The 21,759-nt window shown below is 37.1% G+C and overlaps 3 protein-coding genes across 3 annotated transcripts in view; 2 read left to right on the plus strand and 1 right to left on the minus strand.

Annotated features, from left to right (window-relative positions):
• Positions 1-14,985, plus strand: part of LOC119071751 — a 42,202-nt gene extending 27,217 nt beyond the window's left edge. The window contains exons 8-12 of the mRNA XM_037176786.1: positions 4,061-4,129; positions 4,350-4,441; positions 14,562-14,667; positions 14,728-14,759; positions 14,829-14,985. Of these exons, the coding sequence (XP_037032681.1) occupies positions 4,061-4,129; positions 4,350-4,441; positions 14,562-14,667; positions 14,728-14,759; positions 14,829-14,930 (401 nt within the window). The 3' untranslated portion in view covers positions 14,931-14,985. The remainder of the gene's footprint in view (positions 1-4,060; positions 4,130-4,349; positions 4,442-14,561; positions 14,668-14,727; positions 14,760-14,828) is intronic.
• Positions 14,986-17,546: 2,561 nt separating this feature from the next.
• On the plus strand, positions 17,547-18,750 carry LOC119071793 (chymotrypsin-2-like). Its single transcript, XM_037176858.1, has 4 exons — positions 17,547-17,708; positions 17,766-18,060; positions 18,122-18,162; positions 18,291-18,750. The coding sequence occupies exons 1-4, from the start codon at positions 17,654-17,656 to the stop codon at positions 18,665-18,667; spliced, it is 768 nt and encodes a 255-aa protein (XP_037032753.1). The 5' UTR covers positions 17,547-17,653; the 3' UTR covers positions 18,668-18,750.
• Positions 18,751-19,862: 1,112 nt separating this feature from the next.
• On the minus strand, positions 19,863-21,093 carry LOC119071782. Its single transcript, XM_037176841.1, has 2 exons — positions 20,877-21,093; positions 19,863-20,664 (listed from the first exon to the last, which is right to left on the minus strand). Exons 1-2 carry the CDS (start codon positions 20,982-20,984, stop codon positions 19,882-19,884), a joined length of 891 nt encoding a protein of 296 aa, XP_037032736.1. The 5' UTR covers positions 20,985-21,093; the 3' UTR covers positions 19,863-19,881.
• Between the last annotated feature and the right edge of the window lie 666 nt (positions 21,094-21,759).

Genomic DNA, 21,759 nt, shown 5'->3' on the forward strand with positions numbered 1-21,759 from the left:
TTTTTGATGATTTCTTGGAACCAAATTCTTTTTTTTAAGTAAAACCGCTGAAGCACCCTAAAATGTGTTTCTTTTAAAGGAAAAATTGGATTGTTAGTCATAAATTAAATACACTTGTAGAAGCCTGTGCAGATTACATAAACTTACGCAATATGCAAAGATTGCTCCAAGTGGGATAAGTTATCACCCACAAACCAATTTTTCCTTTAGAAGTAACACATTTTAGGGTGCTTTAAAGGTTTTACTTTTTCAAAAAAAAAGATTTTGGTTCCCAAATCATCAAAAAAACTAACATTTTTCCGCCCAAATGTAGGCTACAAATTTGCGAGGGGTAGGTCTTAAGAGGCACCGGCACTTAGCTAAAATTGTAGCCTACATTTGCGTGTTTCGTATTTAATTTTTGTTAATATCTTTTCGTCAGAATCCTTTTTGAAAAATGGACAACCGCAATTCCGACCACAAATCTGTTAGCTTTAAATAAAAATTAGTTTTGGTTGCAGCAATTTGACCAGCTCTGAGAAAAGTGAGCAGTTTAATGAAATTTTCATAAACTGCTTATTGTTCTCAGAGCTGATCAAATTGCTGCAACCAAATCTATTTTCTGTTGAAATCTAACACGTTCGTGGTCGGAATTGCGGTCGTACATTTTTGAAAAAGGATTCTGGTGGAAAGATATCATCAAAAGTAAACTAAAATCCAGTATTTAAAAATCGCCCTAATGTATGCTTTTCGGCAAAGTACCGGTGCCTCTTAACTGCCGCAATTTGCAAAAGAAACTATGAAACTTAACATTTCTAATAAATAAATGGAAATGTACCGTTAAGTGTTTCTTATGCAAATTACGGCAGTTAAGGAGAAACAAAATTGCTTCAAAATACAACAACATCCACTTTGTTTACTATAGAAATTAAGTCATAGGAATTCGCAATGTTTTGTTCTTACTCTCTTCCAACTCCATTCTGTTCCTTCCAGGCATTTAATTTATCACAAGGTGTCCATTTGCAATGACAAAAACTTTCTGATGTGAATATCATTTACCTATTCCATCTACACAGCATTTGTGTGTACTTATACCAATTTAGTGTACAGATACAGAATCGACCGACAGCATGGTAATATAAAAGAATTTGAAAAAAAAAGTTTTTTCTTTTCTTTGTCGAGATAAAAAGCCTCATCGACATCATTAATTAAAACAATATTAGATATTTTAAGTAGATGAAAACAAAAGGTAGAAATTCGATTAAAATTTATCTCGATTTTTTTTCTCCTTCCGAACCAACTAAGAATTTTGAACAAAAATTCTTCCAAATACTTAAAAGTAGGAAAAAAAATTGCAATAACATACGGGAGAGAAAAAAAGGAATTGATTACCTGTACCGCTTACTAAATAAACCATTGTCAAAGTATTATCGGTGAAAGAGAGTATGGAGTATCAGTTATTATTGCACTAGGTCAAGTGCTGCAATTCGCTGTAGATTGTAAATAAATCCCCTGAGAATTGTAAATTTTCGGGAAATGTAAATCCACAGAAATTTTCGGAAATAATATTAATCGCTTGAACCAATGCACTTCATGCATGAGTGGTATTTAACATGGTACTGAAACTGGACAGAGTTTCAAAGAATAATGCAAAACACTTAAAAAAACGATTTTATACAAAATAGTACTCATTTTGGCAGCTGTCGACGATGATCACTTTTGCTTGAAGTGCCTTGCTTGAACTATAATTTCGTGAGCACCAATATAGTCCTGTCGAACGGTTTCCACAAAACAACCACGCCTACCTAACAAGCACGTATCGGCTTGAGCGCTATATAGCATTGTAAGGTAATTAGAACTTGATAAATCCACAAGGTCTATACCACAGGAATTACAGAGGCAACAACGAGCCGATATGTAAATTAAACTCTAAATATACATTCAACCCATCATTATTGATGGATTTGGCGTTGATGTTGTTGACGCATTTGGTTTGATTAGTTCATTTTGCGATTCATCCAAAATTTCACTAAGCGAGGCACGAAACACTAAACATTTTCAATTTTATATATTTCTCGCTTAAAAAACGCACTTTATCTGACCGCAAACCTCGATATAAAGAAGGCTTTGCGATTCGCGTATAAACATCAAATACATAAGCCAATACATAAACTTTATAGTCGAGTATATAAGTTTTATAGTTGAACTGTAAAGGTACATAGATGATGTGTTTATATACACACAGAATTGGTTATTTGGATCACAAGGGACGAAAGTAAAAAAATCCAACCGTGTGCGAAGTTTGCAGCCCGTGGCCGAAGGCCAGGGCGGCAATCGCACAGGTTGAATTTTTTTACGTCGTGCCATGTGATCCATACAACTTTTCATTACAATAACTGCGAAAATTGTAATTTGAGCTTCCTAAACACGTTCAAACTGATGAAATTTACCGAAATAAGCTGAAATATGCGGGGGTCCAGGGGGCGGCAGCCCCCTGGTAAAAGAAAAAATATTAAATTAATGGCAACGTTCTTTTCTATCACAACAATCACAGCGATCACAACGACACCAGACGGAACACATGTTGTTGCTGTCATTTACTTTCGCATCCTCGTTTGAGAGCCGAAAGTACTTTCGCACCTCTTGCGATGTCGTGGCTTACTGAGAGTTGAATATTTAAACTTTCGCATCTCATTCGGGAAGCGAAAATTACAACTTTCGTAGTTAGTGTAATGAAAATGTGATTTGTTTTTGGTCAAATGAAGTGCGTTTAAGCGCTCAATATATAAAAAATTTTATTCTGCAAGAACTGTATGGGTGTTTTATGTTCTCGAAATGGCAAATAGGTTCTCGACTTCGTCTCGAACCATTTACCATTCCTCGAACATAAAACACCCTTTACAGTTCTTATAGTATAAATAACTATTAATATAAAACAACAGAGTTGTGATAATCGATGTTCAGGTTCATTATGTTGCAATATAGGACAGTAACCCTTCTATTCCAATAACTATTCTCCATGTTAGCAACAAATGAGAATCATTTTCGTAATTTTATTATTATCGCAGCATGTAGTATGTATATACGAGCTAATTAAGCCGCATAATCCCACTCAAAATGCAATAATTCAGTTCATGAATGAAAGGCATTTTATAATGATGATATAACAACGAATCGACTTGAATGAATCGTACTTTTTTGTTTGTAGAGAGAAGATCATCCATATCAGGTAAACATTGCAACTGAAAGGCTATCTGTGAACTAGCCAGTGACTTTCACAGGCGATATTCTGGTGAATTCTGATCAATATAAATTTCCATTCAGAGAACGATTTTATTCATGAAAGTAAAATTGAATTAAAAAAAGGAATGGAAGCCAATGGCTCATTTTACTGTAATAAAGGCATACCGAAACACAAAAGAAAAAGCGTCCGAAAAAGTGTACTTTACATCACTGTTTGTTACATCACTGTCGACAGCTGCCAAATAGAGTACTATTTTGTATGAAATTGTTTTTTACAGTGTTTTACAGTTTCACGCCACACTGTCAAGTTTCAGTACCCTATTTAGAGTTACTTTTGAAGAGTAAAAAGTTAAAGTAAAAATTGGTTTGTGAGTCATAATTTAACCCATTTGGAGAAACCTGTACATGTGCAGATTTGATAGATTTACACAATCTACAATGGTTTCTTCGAGTTGGATAAGTTATCAGCCACAAACCAATTTTTTCGCCTAAATGTAGACTCTAACAGCTAATTTTGTATCTTCTTAATAAAAGTTGTTGTTTAAATTCATTTAAACAATTTAGTTCCGATGTCATTCAACTGTAAATTATTATTTTTACAAAAAAAAACTAAAATATTCAGTGGAACACAAAATTATATGGTGTCCCCAAACAATTGCTATAAAAAACTTTGTATACCCAGATCAGGTGCGCTGCTTCGTCTTAAGATAAAAATAATAATAACATCGAAGTTCGTTAACGTTTTACCGTTGCATACTTTGTTACATACTGTGTTATTTTCGCCCTTCGTCTTAGAAAGCACAAATTTTATCTGAAATTCCCATCATTTTTCCGGCAGGTAGACGTAATGAAAAGCTGGGAAACATTTGTGACATTCAAGGTTTACTGTGCCTGATGACCATTAAAGGTAATTTATTAAAAATGTATCAAAGATCTTTTGCCTTATGTTTAGATAGGAAATAATTGAATATTTCGTTTTCGGGCCGGGTTTGTGTATTCACACAAACCTCTGACTAGATATCTTTAGTGCAGAATGTGAATGTATATATAACTTGTATAGCATGTATTATGGATGGAATGTATATATAGACTTACATGACTATCTCGTGTGTTCGATTCTTTTCCAGATGAATTGATTACTTTGAAATCAAATAAAATGAAAATTAATTGCAAGTGTTTGGCCAACTGTGACGATTCGAGTTTCTTTGTTCAGGACTATGTAAATATGAATTGTTTTTTTTATGACTAAAGAAATTGATGTTTGATGCCATGTTTTGTGTAACAACACGAGTAGTACAGAGCAAACGTCTACAGACGTGTTTTATACATTCATTACAGAATGATTGCAATATATATACCTCTTAACCACACATATATATAACATATTACATGTAGAAGAATGAATTATATCCACTTACTTTCATGAGCATGTTGTGTACCTTTTTGTTGTTTGGTTGTTTAATGTCTCAGATTTATTAATGTTGGTTTATACTCACACATAACATAATGTCGACAAAGAGACCCCATTAAATTAATGCCATCTTATTATGATGTTTATTTATGTGTAAATGGTATAATTTCATTACGAGACACAGACAATGGACAAATTAAATGAAAAAGATCTTAACTTGACTAATTCGATTAGTTTGCGAAATTTGATGTTTTTTTGGGCAGACAATGCCTGACAACAATTTTCAGATGCTTTTCAAGTTATTTGAAAGCCAGGAAATGTATCGAAATGGTTTTGGTTTTGTTTTTCCATTTAACTGTGATCGCGCTCATTTCGCTTCGTTTTCTTTTTGTTTACATTTTCCTTCAAATTTTGAAAAAAAATTTTAGGAAAATATTCTACGTCAGCATCATCGGTTGCTTGTATCCCTAAAATTCATCTCACTCTTTAATTGTAAAATTTTCGGTAAAATTTCCATTTTCACATCAGGAAATTTAATTCTGGGGTAAGAAAGTGTAGTACAACTTAGGAAGGCCATAACGCAAATACTATCAATTGTGAGCATATGGCTAGACTACATTTAGTAGAGATATCAATTAAGAACCTAACTGTCTTCAGATAGTATTTGCATACTTCGAGGCGTCGTTCGGAAGTCACGTTAAGAGGCATCAGTGCTTTGCTGAAAAGCATACATTAGGGAGTTTACTTTTGATGATATCTTTCCATCACTGCACTTGTGATTGGTCATAAAATTCTGTTAGTGAGGTCTCTAAACAAACATGTCCATAGTTCTCTCTTTGCAGGGAGTGATTTGGTCAAGCGAATTAATAGTCTACTCTTTTTAATGGTAGACTAGCACTGTTTCCCGGCCTTCGGCCGGGTCGTACTGTTCCCAGGGTTATTTATCAAAATAAAGTTTCCTTACTTGGTTATCAACCCTACATGTGGTATTTAAAAATTATCATTACAATTCTGGCTTCGCGTTCCGAAATTTAATTCTACGCTTATCGTGTTTCGATTTTTAACTCTACACTTCTAGCTTTCCGGGATTCAACTCAAAGTTCTTGCATTCAGAGATTCAACTCTACGCTTCCAGTTTTCCAAACTTCGAATTTTAATTCTACATTTTTAATGTAATCATAATCTCAATCCTTAATTTCGTTTCCCTTTCAAAATCATAATTTTCATTAATTATCTCTCTCTTACTTTCTTTTTTGCTCTTTTTAATCACACAAACGAAAATTATCAACAATCGTTTCTTTAAGTAAATTCTAGATTAAACAAAGTTTCATCGATTAAAATGTACAAGGACGCCATGTTTGATTTTGCACTTAGCTATAGCATTTGCCATAAAATAAAAAAAAAAATTTCCCTCACATCGGCTTTCCTTTTCACCTCTTATATCTGACAGTTATCCGCACTTCATCCTCTAGTTTCCCGGCCTTCGGCCGGGTCGTACTGCACTGTTTTCTCGCTTGGGATATGCACTGTTTCAACCGTATTTATTTTGATATAACTGAACTGGTATTTAAAATAGTACTAATACTTTAGGTAGTGTTAACATTCCGATTCCTGTAATTACCAGTAATCGTTCTGTTATTCGTAATTTTACTGATACCAAAATCATGTCTACATGAAATTGTTCAAAAAATTGTACACTTTTTCTGAAAACTGATTTAGTTTACTTTTTCGTTTTTAAGTTATTTTTTCTTATGTAATAATTTGCAGAGATTGTTGGTTTTTTGCATAAGATGTTGCTTCAATAAAAGTTTTAAACAAAGATTTTTTAAGACGGGACGTGTATCTTTGAAGGTATCTTTGACATGATTTAAATCCTTTAATCGGGCGCTACAAATAAGCGCCATAATTTCATTTAAATATTCATAGCTAAATGTGTCAAAGCTTAACCAAACACAACGTTCAATTCAAGACAATCATTACATAAGGGGCCTTTACAGTTTGCGCACTATTTGAATGACCCCTTAAGATGCTTAGATATTTTTATTACTTATAGTAATATCTGACATTGGACAAACATTTAGGAATAATTTCAGATTTTGTTTTGACGCGTGCGAGAATTACGTATGCTGCTTTTCGAACTTTACGTACCGAGGCGAAGCATATAAATCTGTTATAAAACTCATCGTAAGTTATTGTTTGATTTTTTACTTCGACTAATCCTCGGGTCAAGAAATTTCTCACGAAAAGACGACTTCCTTGTTTTATTCAGTTACTTTGAATTGAATTTTAATGTTTGATAGAGTTTTAGTAATTTATCCCTGTATGAAGCACACTTTGGAGAAAAGAAATTTATGTCCTGAAAACTTTTTGAAAAACGCACTCTGAGGTCCTGCCAGCTAATTTATTTGAGCTAAATTTTGACAATCCGAATGAGGTCCAGATACTGTTTTCGAAAAATGCCATTGAAAAGCATTTTTCAAAATCGTCCTCGGCGGCGTAAAAAGGTGTGCCGTCGGAGACCGTTTTTAAAAAACGGCTACGGAGGGCTGACCGGTTAAATTCTCTGATTTTGGAAAACGGTCTCGGAGGGCTGATCGGTGATACATCGGAGTTCAATTTAAAAAAACGGCCTTGGAAGGCTGAGCGGCTGATCTGTCGGACGTCTATTTTGCAAAACACCCTCGTAGGGCTGTCCGGCTGGTCTGTCGGATGTCGATTTTAAAAAACGGCCTCGGAAGGCTGACCGGCTGATCCGTCGGACGTCTATTTTGCAAAACGGCATCGTAGGACTCTCCGGTTGGTCCGTCGGAGGTCGATTTTAAAAAACGGCCTCGGAAGGCTGACCGGCTGATCCGTCGGACGTCTATTTTGAAAAACGACCTCGTAGGGCTGACCGGCTGATCCGTCGGAGGTCGATTTTGAAAAACGACCTCGGAGGGCTAACCGGCCGACCCCTCAGAGGTCGATTTCAAAAAATGGCCTCGCAGGACTGACCGGCCGACTTCTCGGAGGCTGGGTGCCCCCAGGTGCTCCGAGGTGCTCCGTGGTGCTCCGAGGTGCTCCGAGGTGCTCCGTGGTGCTCCGAGGTGCTCCGAGGTGCGCCAAGGGGCGTCGTGGTGCGCCGATGTTCAGATTTATATGTATAGATTACGTTGCTTCGAAGCTTATAAAATACACTAATCAAAATAATAGTTCACAGTTCGCAAGTACGTAGTGAGATAAATATTCGCCAGGTGCGAGATATCACCTTTTGAAGCTCAACAAAATTTCCGGCCTTTGACTGAAACACGTTATTTTCGAACAGTGGTACAGTACTTGTAAGATATCTGTGCTTGGCCTATATCTACTGGACAATACCTACCCAACGAACCCCCACACATGTATGTCCTGTCCATAGGCTGTAGCGGCAGTTAATCACGGACAAAAAACACCCTTGCGAAAGTTCACAAGCCGATAAAAGAACATTAATTAAAATAAAACGACTGCGGTTTTAGACTATTGGGGCCAAGGGCTATTTGGGCACGTAAAAAAAAGTCGCTAAAAAATAGATCCGAGGTCCACTTTCAAAAAAACCATCAGTACAATTGGCACCTCTCAATCTTCACTTCACCTGTTACAGACGGCGAGCATATGAGCAGTATTATCATCGGGTCTATTACTTCCATCGTTCAAAGTATTTTTAGACCCGTACGAAGTACTGGGGTCTTATAGGTTTACGCATACGTTTGTAACACGCCGAATTGGACTCCCTGAGTAAGGGGGAACCTATTGTGGTTGTCTAGAGACGCCAAATCAGTGAAAAAAAAGTCCGTCTGTCCGTCTGTCTGCACGATAACTTGAGTAAAACGCATTTGATTTTGAAAATTCTTTTTTTTTCCGTTTGGTAATGTCAAAAGACAGGCTAAGTTCGAAGATGGGTGATTTTGGATCGACCCCTCCCGATCTGTGGCCCAATAAGTGCTTTACGGTTTTTCGAAGACATCTCCGGACATTTAAACGTTACACTTGATACGTCAAATAAAAGGTATTTACAATACCGATCGACAAAAAAAAGTTTATGGAAATCGGATGACCGACTCGTGAGTTAGACCCCTTGGTGTGAAACAGGCACAGGGCGGCAAGCAGTTTTTGCTTGTAGGTCGGCCACATTTGAACATATTTCGTCTGTTTTAGCTTTATTAGATAGGTATTGACCGTACCAATCAGGGAAAAAAAAGTTTTTGAAATTATGTTCTCCGGAGCGTAAGCTATCTTGGGAAAAATGGTACTTAGAGAGTTTCTGTTAACAGAGAAGTAATTTGTTATGTGTGTGGCGTTTCAGGGATTCCATGTATGGACATCTATATATACCTATATACAGCTATATTGAGCTATATGCAGGCATATAGAGCTATATAATAGCATATTCCTCTGTGAAATGTTTATTTATAGTGAAATATAGGTAAATATAGCGGTATATAGCTGTTTAAATAGGAATTTATGAAAGTTGACTTCGTACGGGGCTGTCTATATTGCCTCCGGCAATTTATTTGTATATGATAACAAGGCAAAGAGTGGATAATGCAAGTGATTTTAAAGCGCAAATAACGTTTCAGTAGAGAATGAAGTAAAAGAAATAAAGTTTCACAGTAAAGTCTTTTGATACAAATAGGTGTTTCGTACGGGTTAGCTATGTTTAATCTGTTGATTTCAAATCTTGTACTTCCATTTTTTTAACATGCGTTTTGCTATATAAACGACCATCCTACCAAGAGCTTGTCATTATTTTTGTCATCGTTATCGACAACTGATGAATGTATGTGTTGTACATCCCGGGTGAAAATTAAGGTCTCAGTGAGACCGTAAAATGAGCATGATCAACGGTCTCATTTCAGTCTCATTACGTTTTCAGTCTCATTTCATTCTCAATATTTTATTTCTTTGATGATTGTTGAACTTTGGCTGAACGAGACTGACCGAGTGGTCTCTTTTTCAATATTTTACGAGATTTTTGAGACCGACCGAGTGGTCTTTCCTGGATTATTTTCATTGGACTTGATGAGACTGGCCGAGTAGTCTCGTTTTTGAATATTTTATGAGAATGTAAGAGAACGACCGAGTAGTCTTTTCGGATTATTTTTCATTGGACTTGATGAGACTGGCCGAGTAGTCTCGTTTTTGAATATTTTATGAGAATGTAAGAGAACGACCGAGTAGTCTTTTCGGATTATTTTTCATTGGACTTGATGAGACTGGCCGAGTAGTCTCGTTTTTGAATATTTTATGAGAATGTAAGAGACCGAACGAGTAGTCTTTTCGGATTATTTTTCATTGGACTTGATGAGACTGGCCGAGTAGTCTCGTTTTTGAATATTTTATGAGAATGTAAGAGACCGAACGAGTAGTCTTTTCGGATTATTTTTCATTGGACTTGATGAGACTGGCCGAGTAGTCTCGTTTTTGAATATTTATGAGAATGTAAGAGACCGAACGAGTAGTCTTTTCGGATTATTTTTCATTGGACTTGATGAGACTGGCCGAGTAGTCTCGTTTTTGAATATTTTATGAGAATGTAAGAGACCGAACGAGTAGTCTTTTCGGATTATTTTTCATTGGACTTGATGAGACTGGCCGAGTAGTCTCGTTTTTGAATATTTATGAGAATGTGAGAGACCGAACGAGTAGTCTTTTCGGATTATTTTTCATTGGACTTGATGAGACTGGCCGAGTAGTCTCGTTTTTGAATATTTTATGAGAATGTAAGAGACCGAACGAGTAGTCTTTTCGGATTATTTTTCATTGGACTTGATGAGACTGGCCGAGTAGTCTCGTTTTTGAATATTTTAGGAGAATGTAAGAGACCGAACGAGTAGTCTTTTCGGATTATTTTTCATTGGACTTGATGAGGCTGGCCGAGTAGTCTCGTTTTTGAATATTTTAGGAGAATGTAAGAGACCGAACGAGTAGTCTTTTCGGATTATTTTTCATTGGACTTGATGAGACTGGCCGAGTAGTCTAGTTTTTGAATATTTTATGAGAATGTAAGAGACCGACCGAGTGGTCTTTCTTGGATTATTTTTCGGTGGACTTTGGGAGACTGACCGAGTAGTCTCGTTTTTGAACATTTTACGAGAATGTAAGAGACCGAACGAGTGGTCTTTAATGAATTATTTTCATTGGACTTTAGGAGACTGACCGAGGAGTCTCGTTTTTGAACATTTTACAAGAATGTAAGAGACCGAACGAGTAGTCTTTTCGAATTATTTTTCATTGGACTTGATGAGACTGGCCGAGTAGTCTCGTTTTTGAATATTTTATGAGAATGTAAGAGACCGACCGAGTGTTCTTTCTTGGATTATTTTTCGGTGGACTTTGGGAGACTGACCAAGAAGTCTTGTTTTTGAACATTTTACGAGAATGTAAGAGACCACTCGGTCGGTCTCTTACATTCTCATAAAATATTCAAAAACGAGACTACTCGGCCAGTCTCATCAAGTCCAATGAAAAATAATCCGAAAAGACTACTCGTTCGGTCTCTTACATTCTCATAACATATTCAAAAACGAGACTACTAGGCCAGTCTCATAAAGTCCAATGAAAAATAATCCGAAAAGACTACTCGGTCGTTCTCTTACATTCTCATAAAATATTCAAAAACGAGACTACTAGGCCAGTCTCATCAAGTCCAATGAAAAATAATCCGAAAAGACTACTCGTTCGGTCTCTTACATTCTCCTAAAATATTCAAAAACGAGACTACTCGGCCAGTCTCATCAAGTCCAATGAAAAATAATCCGAAAAGACTACTCGTTCGGTCTCTTACATTCTCATAAAATATTCAAAAACGAGACTACTCGGCCAGTCTCATCAAGTCCAATGAAAAATAATCCGAAAAGACTACTCGTTCGGTCTCTTACATTCTCCTAAAATATTCAAAAACGAGACTACTCGGCCAGTCTCATCAAGTCCAATGAAAAATAATCCGAAAAGACTACTCGTTCGATCTCTTACATTCTCCTAAAATATTCAAAAACGAGGCTACTAGGCCAGTCTCATCAAGTCCAATGAAAAATAATCCGAAAAGACTACTCGTTCGGTCTCTTACATTCTCCTAAAATATTCAAAAACGAGACTACTCGGCCAGTCTCATCAAGTCCAATGAAAAATAATCCGAAAAGACTACTCGTTCGGTCTCTTACATTCTCATAAAATATTCAAAAACGAGACTACTCGGCCAGTCTCATCAAGTCCAATGAAAAATAATCCGAAAAGACTACTCGTTCGGTCTCTTACATTCTCATAAAATATTCAAAAACGAGACTACTCGGCCAGTCAATGAAAAATAATCCGAAAAGACCACTCGGTCGGTCCCTTACATTCTCATAAAATATTCAAAAACGAGACTACTCGGTCAGTCTCATAAAGTCCAATGAAAAATAATTCGAAAAGACTGCTCGTTCGGTCTCTTACATTCTTGTAAAATGTTCAAAAACGAGACTCCTCGGTCAGTCTCCTAAAGTCCAACGAAAATAATTCATTAAAGACCACTCGTTCGGTCTCTTACATTCTCGTAAAATGTTCAAAAACGAAACTACTCGGTCAGTCTCCCAAAGTCCACCGAAAAATAATCCAAGAAAGACCACTCGGTCGGTCTCTTACATTCTCATAAAATATTCAAAAACGAGACTACTCGGTCAGTCTCATAAAGTCCAATGAAAAATAATTCGAAAAGACTACTCGTTCGGTCACTTACATTCTCGTAAAATGTTCAAAAACGAGACTTCTTGGTCAGTCTCCCAAAGTCCACCGAAAAATAATCCAAGAATGACCACTCGGTCGGTCTCTTACATTCTCGTAAAATGTTCCAAACGAGACTACTCGGTCAGTCTCCCAAAGTCCACCGAAAAATAATCCAAGAAAGACCACTCGGTCGGTCTCAAAGTTTTTGTAACAACGGTTCGAAATAAGACCTACACGAAGATATATCGAATTTAGCAACACGCGTAACGTGGCTGGCAGTCCAATCCAAAAGTTAAGCATCATTCGGCGCGGTTAGTACTTGGAGTGGTGACCGGAAAATACATCACGAAATAAAAAAAAGGTAAAAAAAAAGGTAAAAAAAATCAAATAAATAACACTAAAACTTCTATCATTTCAGCGAATTATAAGAAAAAATAAAAAACTGTGCCATCTGTGAATACGGGAAGAAACTACAGCCTAAAGACAATGAAATATCTCACAGATGTAAAATGGAAATGAGATTTCTCAGATGGTCTCAGAAGATGTCGAAAAGAAAGTAAGAGTTCTCAGATGGCCTCAAAGGATCTCAAAAAAAAAATTAAAATGAGACTTCTCAAATAACCTCAAAAAATATCGAAAAGAAAGTGAGAGTTCTCAGATAGTCTCAAAAGACGTGGAAAAGAAAGTGAGAGTTCTCAGATAGTCTCAAAAGACGTCGAAAAGAAAGTGAGAGTTCTCAGATGGCCTCTAAAAGAATCTAGAAAAAACTGAAATGAGACTTCTCAAAGAGTCTCAAAAATATTTTGAGTCTTAAACATAGTCAAATCTAAAAAAGAGACCACTCAGTCGGTCTCATAAACTATTTTGAAAAGAGACCACTCAGTCGGTCTCGCAAATTATTTAAAAAAGAGACCACTCGGTCGGTCTCATAAAATACAGAAGAAGAGACCACTCGGTCGGTCTCATAAAATACAAAATAAGAGACCCCTCAGTCGGTCTCGTAAAATACAGAAGAAGAGACCACTCGGTCGGTCTCGTAAAATACAGAAGAAGAGACCACTCGGTCGGTCTCATAAAATACAGAAGATGAGACCACTCGGTCAGTCTCGTAAAATACAAAATAAGAGACCACTCAGTCGGTCTCGTAAAATACAGAAGAAGAGACCACTCGGTCAGTCTCATAAAATACAGAAGAAGAGACCACTCGGTCAGTCTCGTAAAATACAGAAGAAGAGACCACTCGGTCAGTCTCGTAAAATACAAAATAAGAGACCACTCAGTCGGTCTCGTAAAATACAGAAGAAGAGACTACTCCGTCGGTCTCTTAAAATACAGAAGAAGAGACCACTCGGTCGGTCTCATAAAATACAGAAGAAGAGACCACTCGGTCAGTGTAATACAGTCTATAAAAACATTTAAAACGAGACTTCTCATCGGTTTCGCAATCATCATCATCATCAATTCATCAGTATATGAGAAGAAACCAGTCTCAAAGGTTCGAAAAGAGACGTCTCAGCTCCATACAAAAAAAACGGTCTCAAAAGGGGTCTCACATTCACTTTTTTTTTTACCCGGGATATATGATGAATGTGAAAATGTGAATAAAATTTCAAAATTGAAGAATTGAAAACTACAGAAAGTATTAGCAGTCATTGACATGGGAAGTAGCCCTAGAATGCGTTTCTATGCATTTTCATGTGAACTTTGCATCGATTGCGTTGCGCGACTCAGAAACTATTTTTTGTCAACTATGATGTTCTAGAGTATTTAGTATCAGATAGAGATACGAAATCGATATTTCTCTGGATGTTCTGGAACAGATTTTTTTTTAACGTGAGAGGGGTAATGGGAAGCTACAAGCAGTCAGAATTGCTAGCACTAAGGACAGGTGGACAAAAGAATCACACTTTTACTGCTGATTAGACAGAGTTAGTCTTTGAATAATTGGATAGAGCTTGCTAAGTCAACATCAACGTTTTACCTATACGGCTTAATTTCAATTTAAAGTTAGCAAAATTTTAATACTTTTTTGCCCAGAGCTAATTGGTTAATGATGTCGTTGGTGTTGGGAACAGTTGTCTCAGTATTAAATGGCTTCCTCTTTGCGGTCTAAAGTTTTGTTGTATTTCAGCACCTACTTATTCAATCAAACTTTAAAAATCAAATTGTCTTCCTCTCTCATCTCTTTAAATTGAATCACTTACTGCAGAGATCGAGACCCTGGTTTCTAGGTGCAAACCTTCAATGGGGAATATCAAACTACCCTAAGATGCAGCTGAAACGAGACCTCATTTTCGGTTTCACAGATTTATTAGGTAAAACGAATGGAATATATGAATTGAACATTTTGTAAATAATTTTTTATTTTCCTGTAGTTTACATCGGGGGAATGCTTGGATTGTTTCTGGTATAATGCTTTGGTGATTGAAAATACAAATAAATTGAAAACTAACATTTTCATTTCGTCGGAACTTAGGGTGTCAGTCTATTAAGCATCACCGAATGCATTTACTTTTTCACTTGGAGAATTATAAAGCACTTCTACAACGAGAATGCAAAAGAGAAGCTCCTGCTCTAATTCAGTATTCTAATGTCAGCATTCTTGTCAGTTAATGTTTATCTTGATATTGTTACAGAGCTTTGTCGTGTTTGTGTATTTTGCCGATTAAAATTGGGTTTATTCAATGGATTCGAACTTTGCTATTTATTCGATTAATCAATAGATTGGTGCACGATAACAATCTGTATTCAAATTGACTCGTCGGTCCCGCTCCCGCACGGCCATCAGTGCCGGTTCTCCGAAACGATTGGATGGATCCGCGAACTGAATGTGGTTCCTTATAGTAATCAGAGGTGGTATCGCGACACTATTTATTTGTTCAACCCTACCGTGAACCCTTTAAATTTTGTCTTTACAAAATATGTCTACAATCAAGCACCATTTATCAACCGATCAATCACGATTCACTCATACTATGAACCTGACTTCTCAATGCAGTTCTCAAATCTTATTCTCAATAGATTATCTATAACCCAACAAAGTACAGGGAGATGCGGGAAATCAGAAACAAAACTACATTTTTTATTTACATCTTTAAAAAAAAATTTCTATTTAAAATCGCTTGATAAGATTTTAGTGTAGACAATTGAGTCGTACAACTTTACTATTGCATAGAAAAATACGTCAGACTCCTCTTAAATTTTTTGTGTAACAGTAACTTATTAACCGTACGAAGAAACACCTTTGGATTTTTGGCTAAAACATGAAGAATCGATTTTTTTAACTGTGAAAATTCTATGTCTCCAGTTTCGTGGCTGATCACAATGTGAATGTGAGATACTCTCAGAGTTCTACAACAACCAAATACAAAGTATACAGTAGAAGGTTCCAAAAATAACCAAATAAAATTGTACCAAGTCATACAAATCGAAACACTTCGATCCGAAACATGTTTCGAAGACTCTGCAGAATTCTGTGAATCTTGGAGACAGTGATACCGTACATCAAATGCAATGGAAGCGAAGGGAAAATGAATTTTGCCTGGTTTATGGTCCTCATAGACAGAGGACCTCGGCGTTGCACGATATTTGTTTCTAAATTTGGTCACCCATGTCAAAAATGGTCTAAAATATCAGTCGATACTGTCCAGAATCTGGAAATAATCTGCAATTCTGGAAAAATTGGTCACTTACATCAAACGCAATGGAGGCGAAACGAAATTTAATTTTGTCTGGTTTATGGCATACATAGACAGAGGACCTGGGCATTGCACGATATTTATTCCAAAACAGGGTCACCCATATCAAAAATAGCGTGAAAAATGGGTAAATAAACCGTCGTTACCGTGCAATATTGCACGGTATCGACTGATTTCAAACTAATATTTCGACTTATTTTTGATATGGGTGACCCTGTTTTGGAATAAATATCGTGCAATGCCCAGGTCCTCTGTCTATGTATGCCATAAACCAGACAAAATTAAATTTCGTTTCGCCTCCATTGCGTTTGATGTAAGTGACCAATTTTTCCAGAATTGCAGATTATTTCCAGATTCTGGACAGTATCGACTGATATTTTAGACCATTTTTGACATGGGTGACCAAATTTAGAAACAAATATCGTGCAACGCCGAGGTCCTCTGTCTATGAGGACCATAAACCAGGCAAAATTCATTTTCCCTTCGCTTCCATTGCATTTGATGTACGGTATCGCTGTCTTCAAGATTCACAGAATTTTGCAGAGTCTTCGAAACATGTTTCGGATCGGAGTGTTTCGATTTGTATGACTTGGTACAATTTTATTTGGTTATTTTTGGAACCTTCTACTGTATACTTTGTATTTGGTTGTTGTAGAACTCTGAGAGTATCTCACATTCACATTGTGATCAGCCACGAAACTGGAGACATAGAATTTTCACAGTTAAAAAAATCGATTCTTCATGTTTTAGCCAAAAATCCAAAGGTGTTTCTTCGTACGGTTAATAAGTTACTGTTACACAAAAAATTTAAGAGGATGCTGACCTATTTTTCTATGCAATAGTAAAGTTGTACGACTCAATTGTCTACACTAAAATCTTATCAAGCGATTTTAAATAGAAATTTTTTTTTAAAGATGTAAATAAAAAATGTAGTTTTGTTTCTGATTTCCCGCATCTCCCAGCTGTTGCGGAATAACAAATGAAGTACAAGACCTTCATAATGCTAGAAGAAGGAATGACCAACTTCGTACAGTTTACCATGTTCTGACTCAATCAAAAGAATGACTCAATTTTCATACCACCCTTTATGACTTCAGAATTGTTAAACACTTGTCAACTTGACCTTATGCTGAAACATCTGATACAACTCATAATTACACAGTCAGCTACCAGAAACACGATAAAACTGCTTCTGACATACAATAAAAATTGCGCAACGTCTAATTAGTCAGCATTACCGAATTCAGAGAACACAAAAAAATGATTTAAGAAATTTATGATACTCGAGTGCTATCAGTCCAATTTGATCTCATTAATCTGATGGCATTACTTCTGTTAATTAATCAATTACCTAATCAATGTCTCAAATCAACACACCAAAAAGCCGCTTCAATCTTATCGAAGAACATTTTATTGCCGACATTTTCTGGTTAGCAAAAATTCAATCTGTCCGTTTACTGTGAATATTTCATAAATCTCAAGTGGTTGTTAAGTACGGATATAAACCATATGATAGATTAAAAACCTCAATATAAAAGGCAGCTGCAATTCCAAAATGAAATCACTTCACTCTCGTTTCTAGTCGGTAATTGTAACTACGAAAATGATTAGAGCAATAATAGTTCTACTGGCTGTAGTGTCAGCAGCGATCGCAACTCGTAAGTGGCTTAAGCATAGGAACTGAAAATATGTTTCTGATCTTTACGCGTTCACAGCGATCGTTGTGAATCCATCTGGTCCTAGTGGACGTCTTTTGGGTGGTGTGGCAGTCAATCTTGGACAGGTTCCACACATGGCTTCATTGAGATCACTAACGGATGTTCACTTCTGTGGAGGATCAATTGTTTCAAATCGATATATTGTCACCACGGCTATGTGTACCCTTGGACGAGCCCTAAACGGAGTCCGTGTCGTCGTTGGAACAGTTACATTAAATGCTGGCGGCGCAGCCCATATCAGCTCTAACATAACCTACCATCCCGCATTCAACCGCGAAACGTTGGAAAATGAGTAAGACAATCAAGAGTGATGTTTGTTAAAGGGTTTGTACTAACTTCCAATTATCCTGCAGCCTCTCGCTTGTTTTCACAGCAACCGCAATGGCTTTCACCGGTAAGTTGGTTGTGTTTTTATATAATCCATTAAATCCTCTGAATGGCAATAAGTTTTCTATTGCTCTTTGCGCATACATTTGATGAGCTTATTCCACAGAAACACTCAACTTTGAAATTTGATTACAGTCAATGTTCAAGCGGTACCAATCAGTGCAAATATAATTGGCGGAAATGTTGTGGTTCAAGTCTCAGGATGGGGCACGAATACCATCGGCGGTGGTCAAGGACCCAACAACTTGCAGAGAATGTCCACGACAACGATTACTAACGATGAGTGCCGTACGAGATTACCGTCACGAAATGCTGAACGTGTCAACGACCACAAAATTTGCGCGTTAACCCGCTCTAGTGAGGGTATTTGTTACGGTGATGAGGGTGGCGGTTTGATTGCTGGAGGACAGTTAATTGGAGTTGCATCTTGGCATGTCCCCTGTGCCACTGGTGTGCCTGATGTCTATGAACGCATTGCTGCTCACCGATTGTGGATTGCAAGTTTCATCTAAATTTTTTGAATTAAATCACCGTTAGGTGCGATGTCGAATGTTGACAAAATCGTCATGAAGATTTAGAATTATAAGCTCAAACAGAAATTTGGTTTTTCCTTCAACAAGGGTCGTCGATCTAATTCTGTCCCCTAGCGTCGTAGGGCGAAGCGAAGATGATTAGAAGTTTAGAAGTTTTACATTTAAGCGGTCATCGTTGTTGTCCTTAATATGTACAGTCTCCTCTGACTTAAGTTTGTATACTCCAATAAATGGCTTTGCTCAGACGAAAGTCAACAAAACCAAAAAATCAAGCTAATCACATCATAATCTCGTACTTCCAATGTATGAAGTGGTATGAAGTGAAGTGTATGAAATTCTTTTACTTCTTTCGGATTAAACTTTCGAGTAGGTCAACTCTGCCTCCAATTTATACTCGTAAAAATATGCTATATCATTAGAAAGGTTAAGACCCAGGCTAGCGAATAATATCAACTTTCTGCCAAAACTCTGCGAAAAATCTATGTTCTGTCAGTGGAACTATTTCACGGGGATCTAAAAATGTATGCGAAAATGGGTTGTCTCAAAAAGCCCGTACAATGGCAGTAACATTTTAGGAGTCATATCGCCAAGACTTCAGGCGATTGGGGAAAAAGCTGTCTCTGATTTTAATGAGTGATAGCTCGTTGGATTCGTCTTTCAATTCTAGGAAACACGTATCTTTCACTTTTTCTAAAAAAAAACATTTTCAGTCAAAAGCTCTCAAAAGTAAAGACATGTCAGAGGGTACCAAAAACAGTTTTTCGGCAATAACTCAAGAAATTTTTTTTAAATGTTGTAATGTTGTACTAATGTCGGCCTTGGAAAGACCTACAGGTAGAGTAGACGCACTGCTTGGTGCGAGTACATCCACGAGACTTATGACTAAAGATATAGTGAATGTTTGGAGTAATCTTTACTGTTCACACAGTTTGTAAAAATGGTTGAAAATGACTGAAAAATATCATATGGCGAGACATACGGTCCATTGGCTGAAAAATGTGTGGAATTGCAGTCCACAATTACCAATTTACATACAATAACTGCGCTTTTGGGAATTATATTCCACTTTCGCAAACTCTCTAGTGCCTTTTCTTGCCATTTTTCGGTTCATTCTCCCTACCCATTCGCAAATAAAACCGCAATGTTCACAAACTATTTTATTAAATTGGTGAAATTACGTTGCCATACTGGAATCATTCTGTTTTTAGAGCATTCTCGCAACCTTTTGGTGTAAACAATGCTTCAACAATTCTGAAATTATTGTGCACGATATTACCGCGTCCGCGTCGAGTCTCATTGCGAATGACCATGTTAACTTCGACATATGAATTCCGAAGTGCTTTCAGAAAGCCATCGCCGACCAGCACATCTTCCATGGTGAGGGTGCAAATATTGTCTTTCCAATCATCAAACAGGCGACCGCCACAAAATAACATTGCCTTGTTAACGACAACATTTTTCACTCGCGGCAAATTTGTGAGAAACTTCGGCGATACGTAGCCCACAATCCAATCTCTGTCGTCATCTGAATCATAATTGTCGTTCCAAGCATCGCTATCGGGATCGCTGTCGGGATCAAAATCATATTCGACGTATTTGGCAGGAAACCATTTTGTAAATTTTAATCCATTTAGGATTATTGTATCCAAGCTCTTGCAATAATGGTTGACCATGCTCAGGGCAGAATCCGAGGAAAAAAGTTTGTGGAAAATTTGCATATTAAGCGTAAGTTTCGTGGTTGTAGGTCCGAATATCCGTACTGCTGTTCGTACTTCGGTGTGATTAACACCTCCACCTGTCCGGTAATCGAAAAGAATGCAGCACTTGTGATAATGTTCAAAAACATAGGTTGCACAATCCCGTAGTCGAACACACGTATCGGCTGCATTTGTCAGGTCATACAGTACTAAGTTTGAAAATATCTGATACAGGCAGTCGTCGTTTAAATCAAGCAGGACCAGTATCTTGCCGTTTTCCTAAACATATATATATATGGAGAAGCTTATCATCAGAATTTCAGAACAGATCTAAGAGGTTGTTCATGAATAAAAGAGACTACTTTTTCGTGTCAAGAATTACATAAACTCCATTTAAAATTTAACATAATTTGTGTGGACGAAAGTACATAAATAAAAGCACCGCATCGTCGCAAACAAGGTTTTATTAGATATCCAAATCTTTTACTTACGGCTGATGACTCCGGAGGACTTTTAATTTTCTTTTCGTCATTTTCTTCAATTTCATCGCCTGATAACGATCGCTTAACTCCACGTGAAACAGCTTCTTCTGCCTCCATAATTCGATGATTGTAAAGTTTTTGTACCTGAGCAGCTGAGTCAAGCTACAAAATCACTGTCTTTAAATCACAAATTGAAATAGAATTTCTTCCAACTCTTCCAACAGCGTTAACAATTCAACTGAAAAGTCAAAACGATCTTTGATATTTCGGGCCAGTTGACTGCGATTAGTGATATCGGTATTCTTTCATGGCAAACGAGATTAATGCTAGTGAAGTCTCTTATCGTACCACTGTTTACTTACTGTGACTCAGTAGTCAGTATATTCTATACAAATTTGGATTTTGATTCAGTTCGGATATTAACAAGAGTGTTCTCTACGTGCACCCGTTTCGTATTCGCTATTGGGAGACGTTGCACTGTGGACGAATACTTAAACCGTGTGGTTGGCTGTCCAATCATGTACATTATCGCAGACAAGTTTGTGTCTTCAAATTACTTATTAACAAGGCCCGTAATATCTGTACCACAAGCTCCAGCCGTCGACACGATCTAATGTACTGATATTACCCCGTCATTCGAACTCCCAACAACAAAAGTCATTCTTCGTCAATGCTGTTTCTAGTTATAATGCACTGTCGACGATAATCAAACAATTGAATACGTTAGCGAGTTTCAAGCGCCGTTGCTTTGACCGATTTGGAATGACATATGTCGTTGTTGTAACTGAGAGTACCACCGCCTACGGATTTTCATCGTGGCACACAAGCATCCATCCTTCTTTTGAGTTGGGGTTATATGTTGTTGTTTAACCTGTCACAGACGGCGAGCATA

The sequence above is a fragment of the Bradysia coprophila genome, assembly GCF_014529535.1.
Source record: "Bradysia coprophila strain Holo2 chromosome IV unlocalized genomic scaffold, BU_Bcop_v1 contig_5, whole genome shotgun sequence".
Classification (NCBI taxonomy): domain Eukaryota; kingdom Metazoa; phylum Arthropoda; class Insecta; order Diptera; family Sciaridae; genus Bradysia; species Bradysia coprophila.

Coding starts and splice junctions, on each gene's coding strand:
- LOC119071793 (XM_037176858.1), top strand. CDS start 17,654: ATGATTAGAGCAATAATAGTTCTACTGGCTGTAGTGTCAGCAGCGATC. Junction 17,709..17,765: donor GTCAGCAGCGATCGCAACTC/GTAAGTGGCTTA, acceptor ACGCGTTCACAG/CGATCGTTGTGAATCCATCT. Junction 18,163..18,290: donor AACCGCAATGGCTTTCACCG/GTAAGTTGGTTG, acceptor ATTTGATTACAG/TCAATGTTCAAGCGGTACCA.
- LOC119071782 (XM_037176841.1), bottom strand. CDS start 20,984: ATGGAGGCAGAAGAAGCTGTTTCACGTGGAGTTAAGCGATCGTTATCA. Junction 20,665..20,876: donor GTCCTCCGGAGTCATCAGCC/GTAAGTAAAAGA, acceptor ATATATGTTTAG/GAAAACGGCAAGATACTGGT.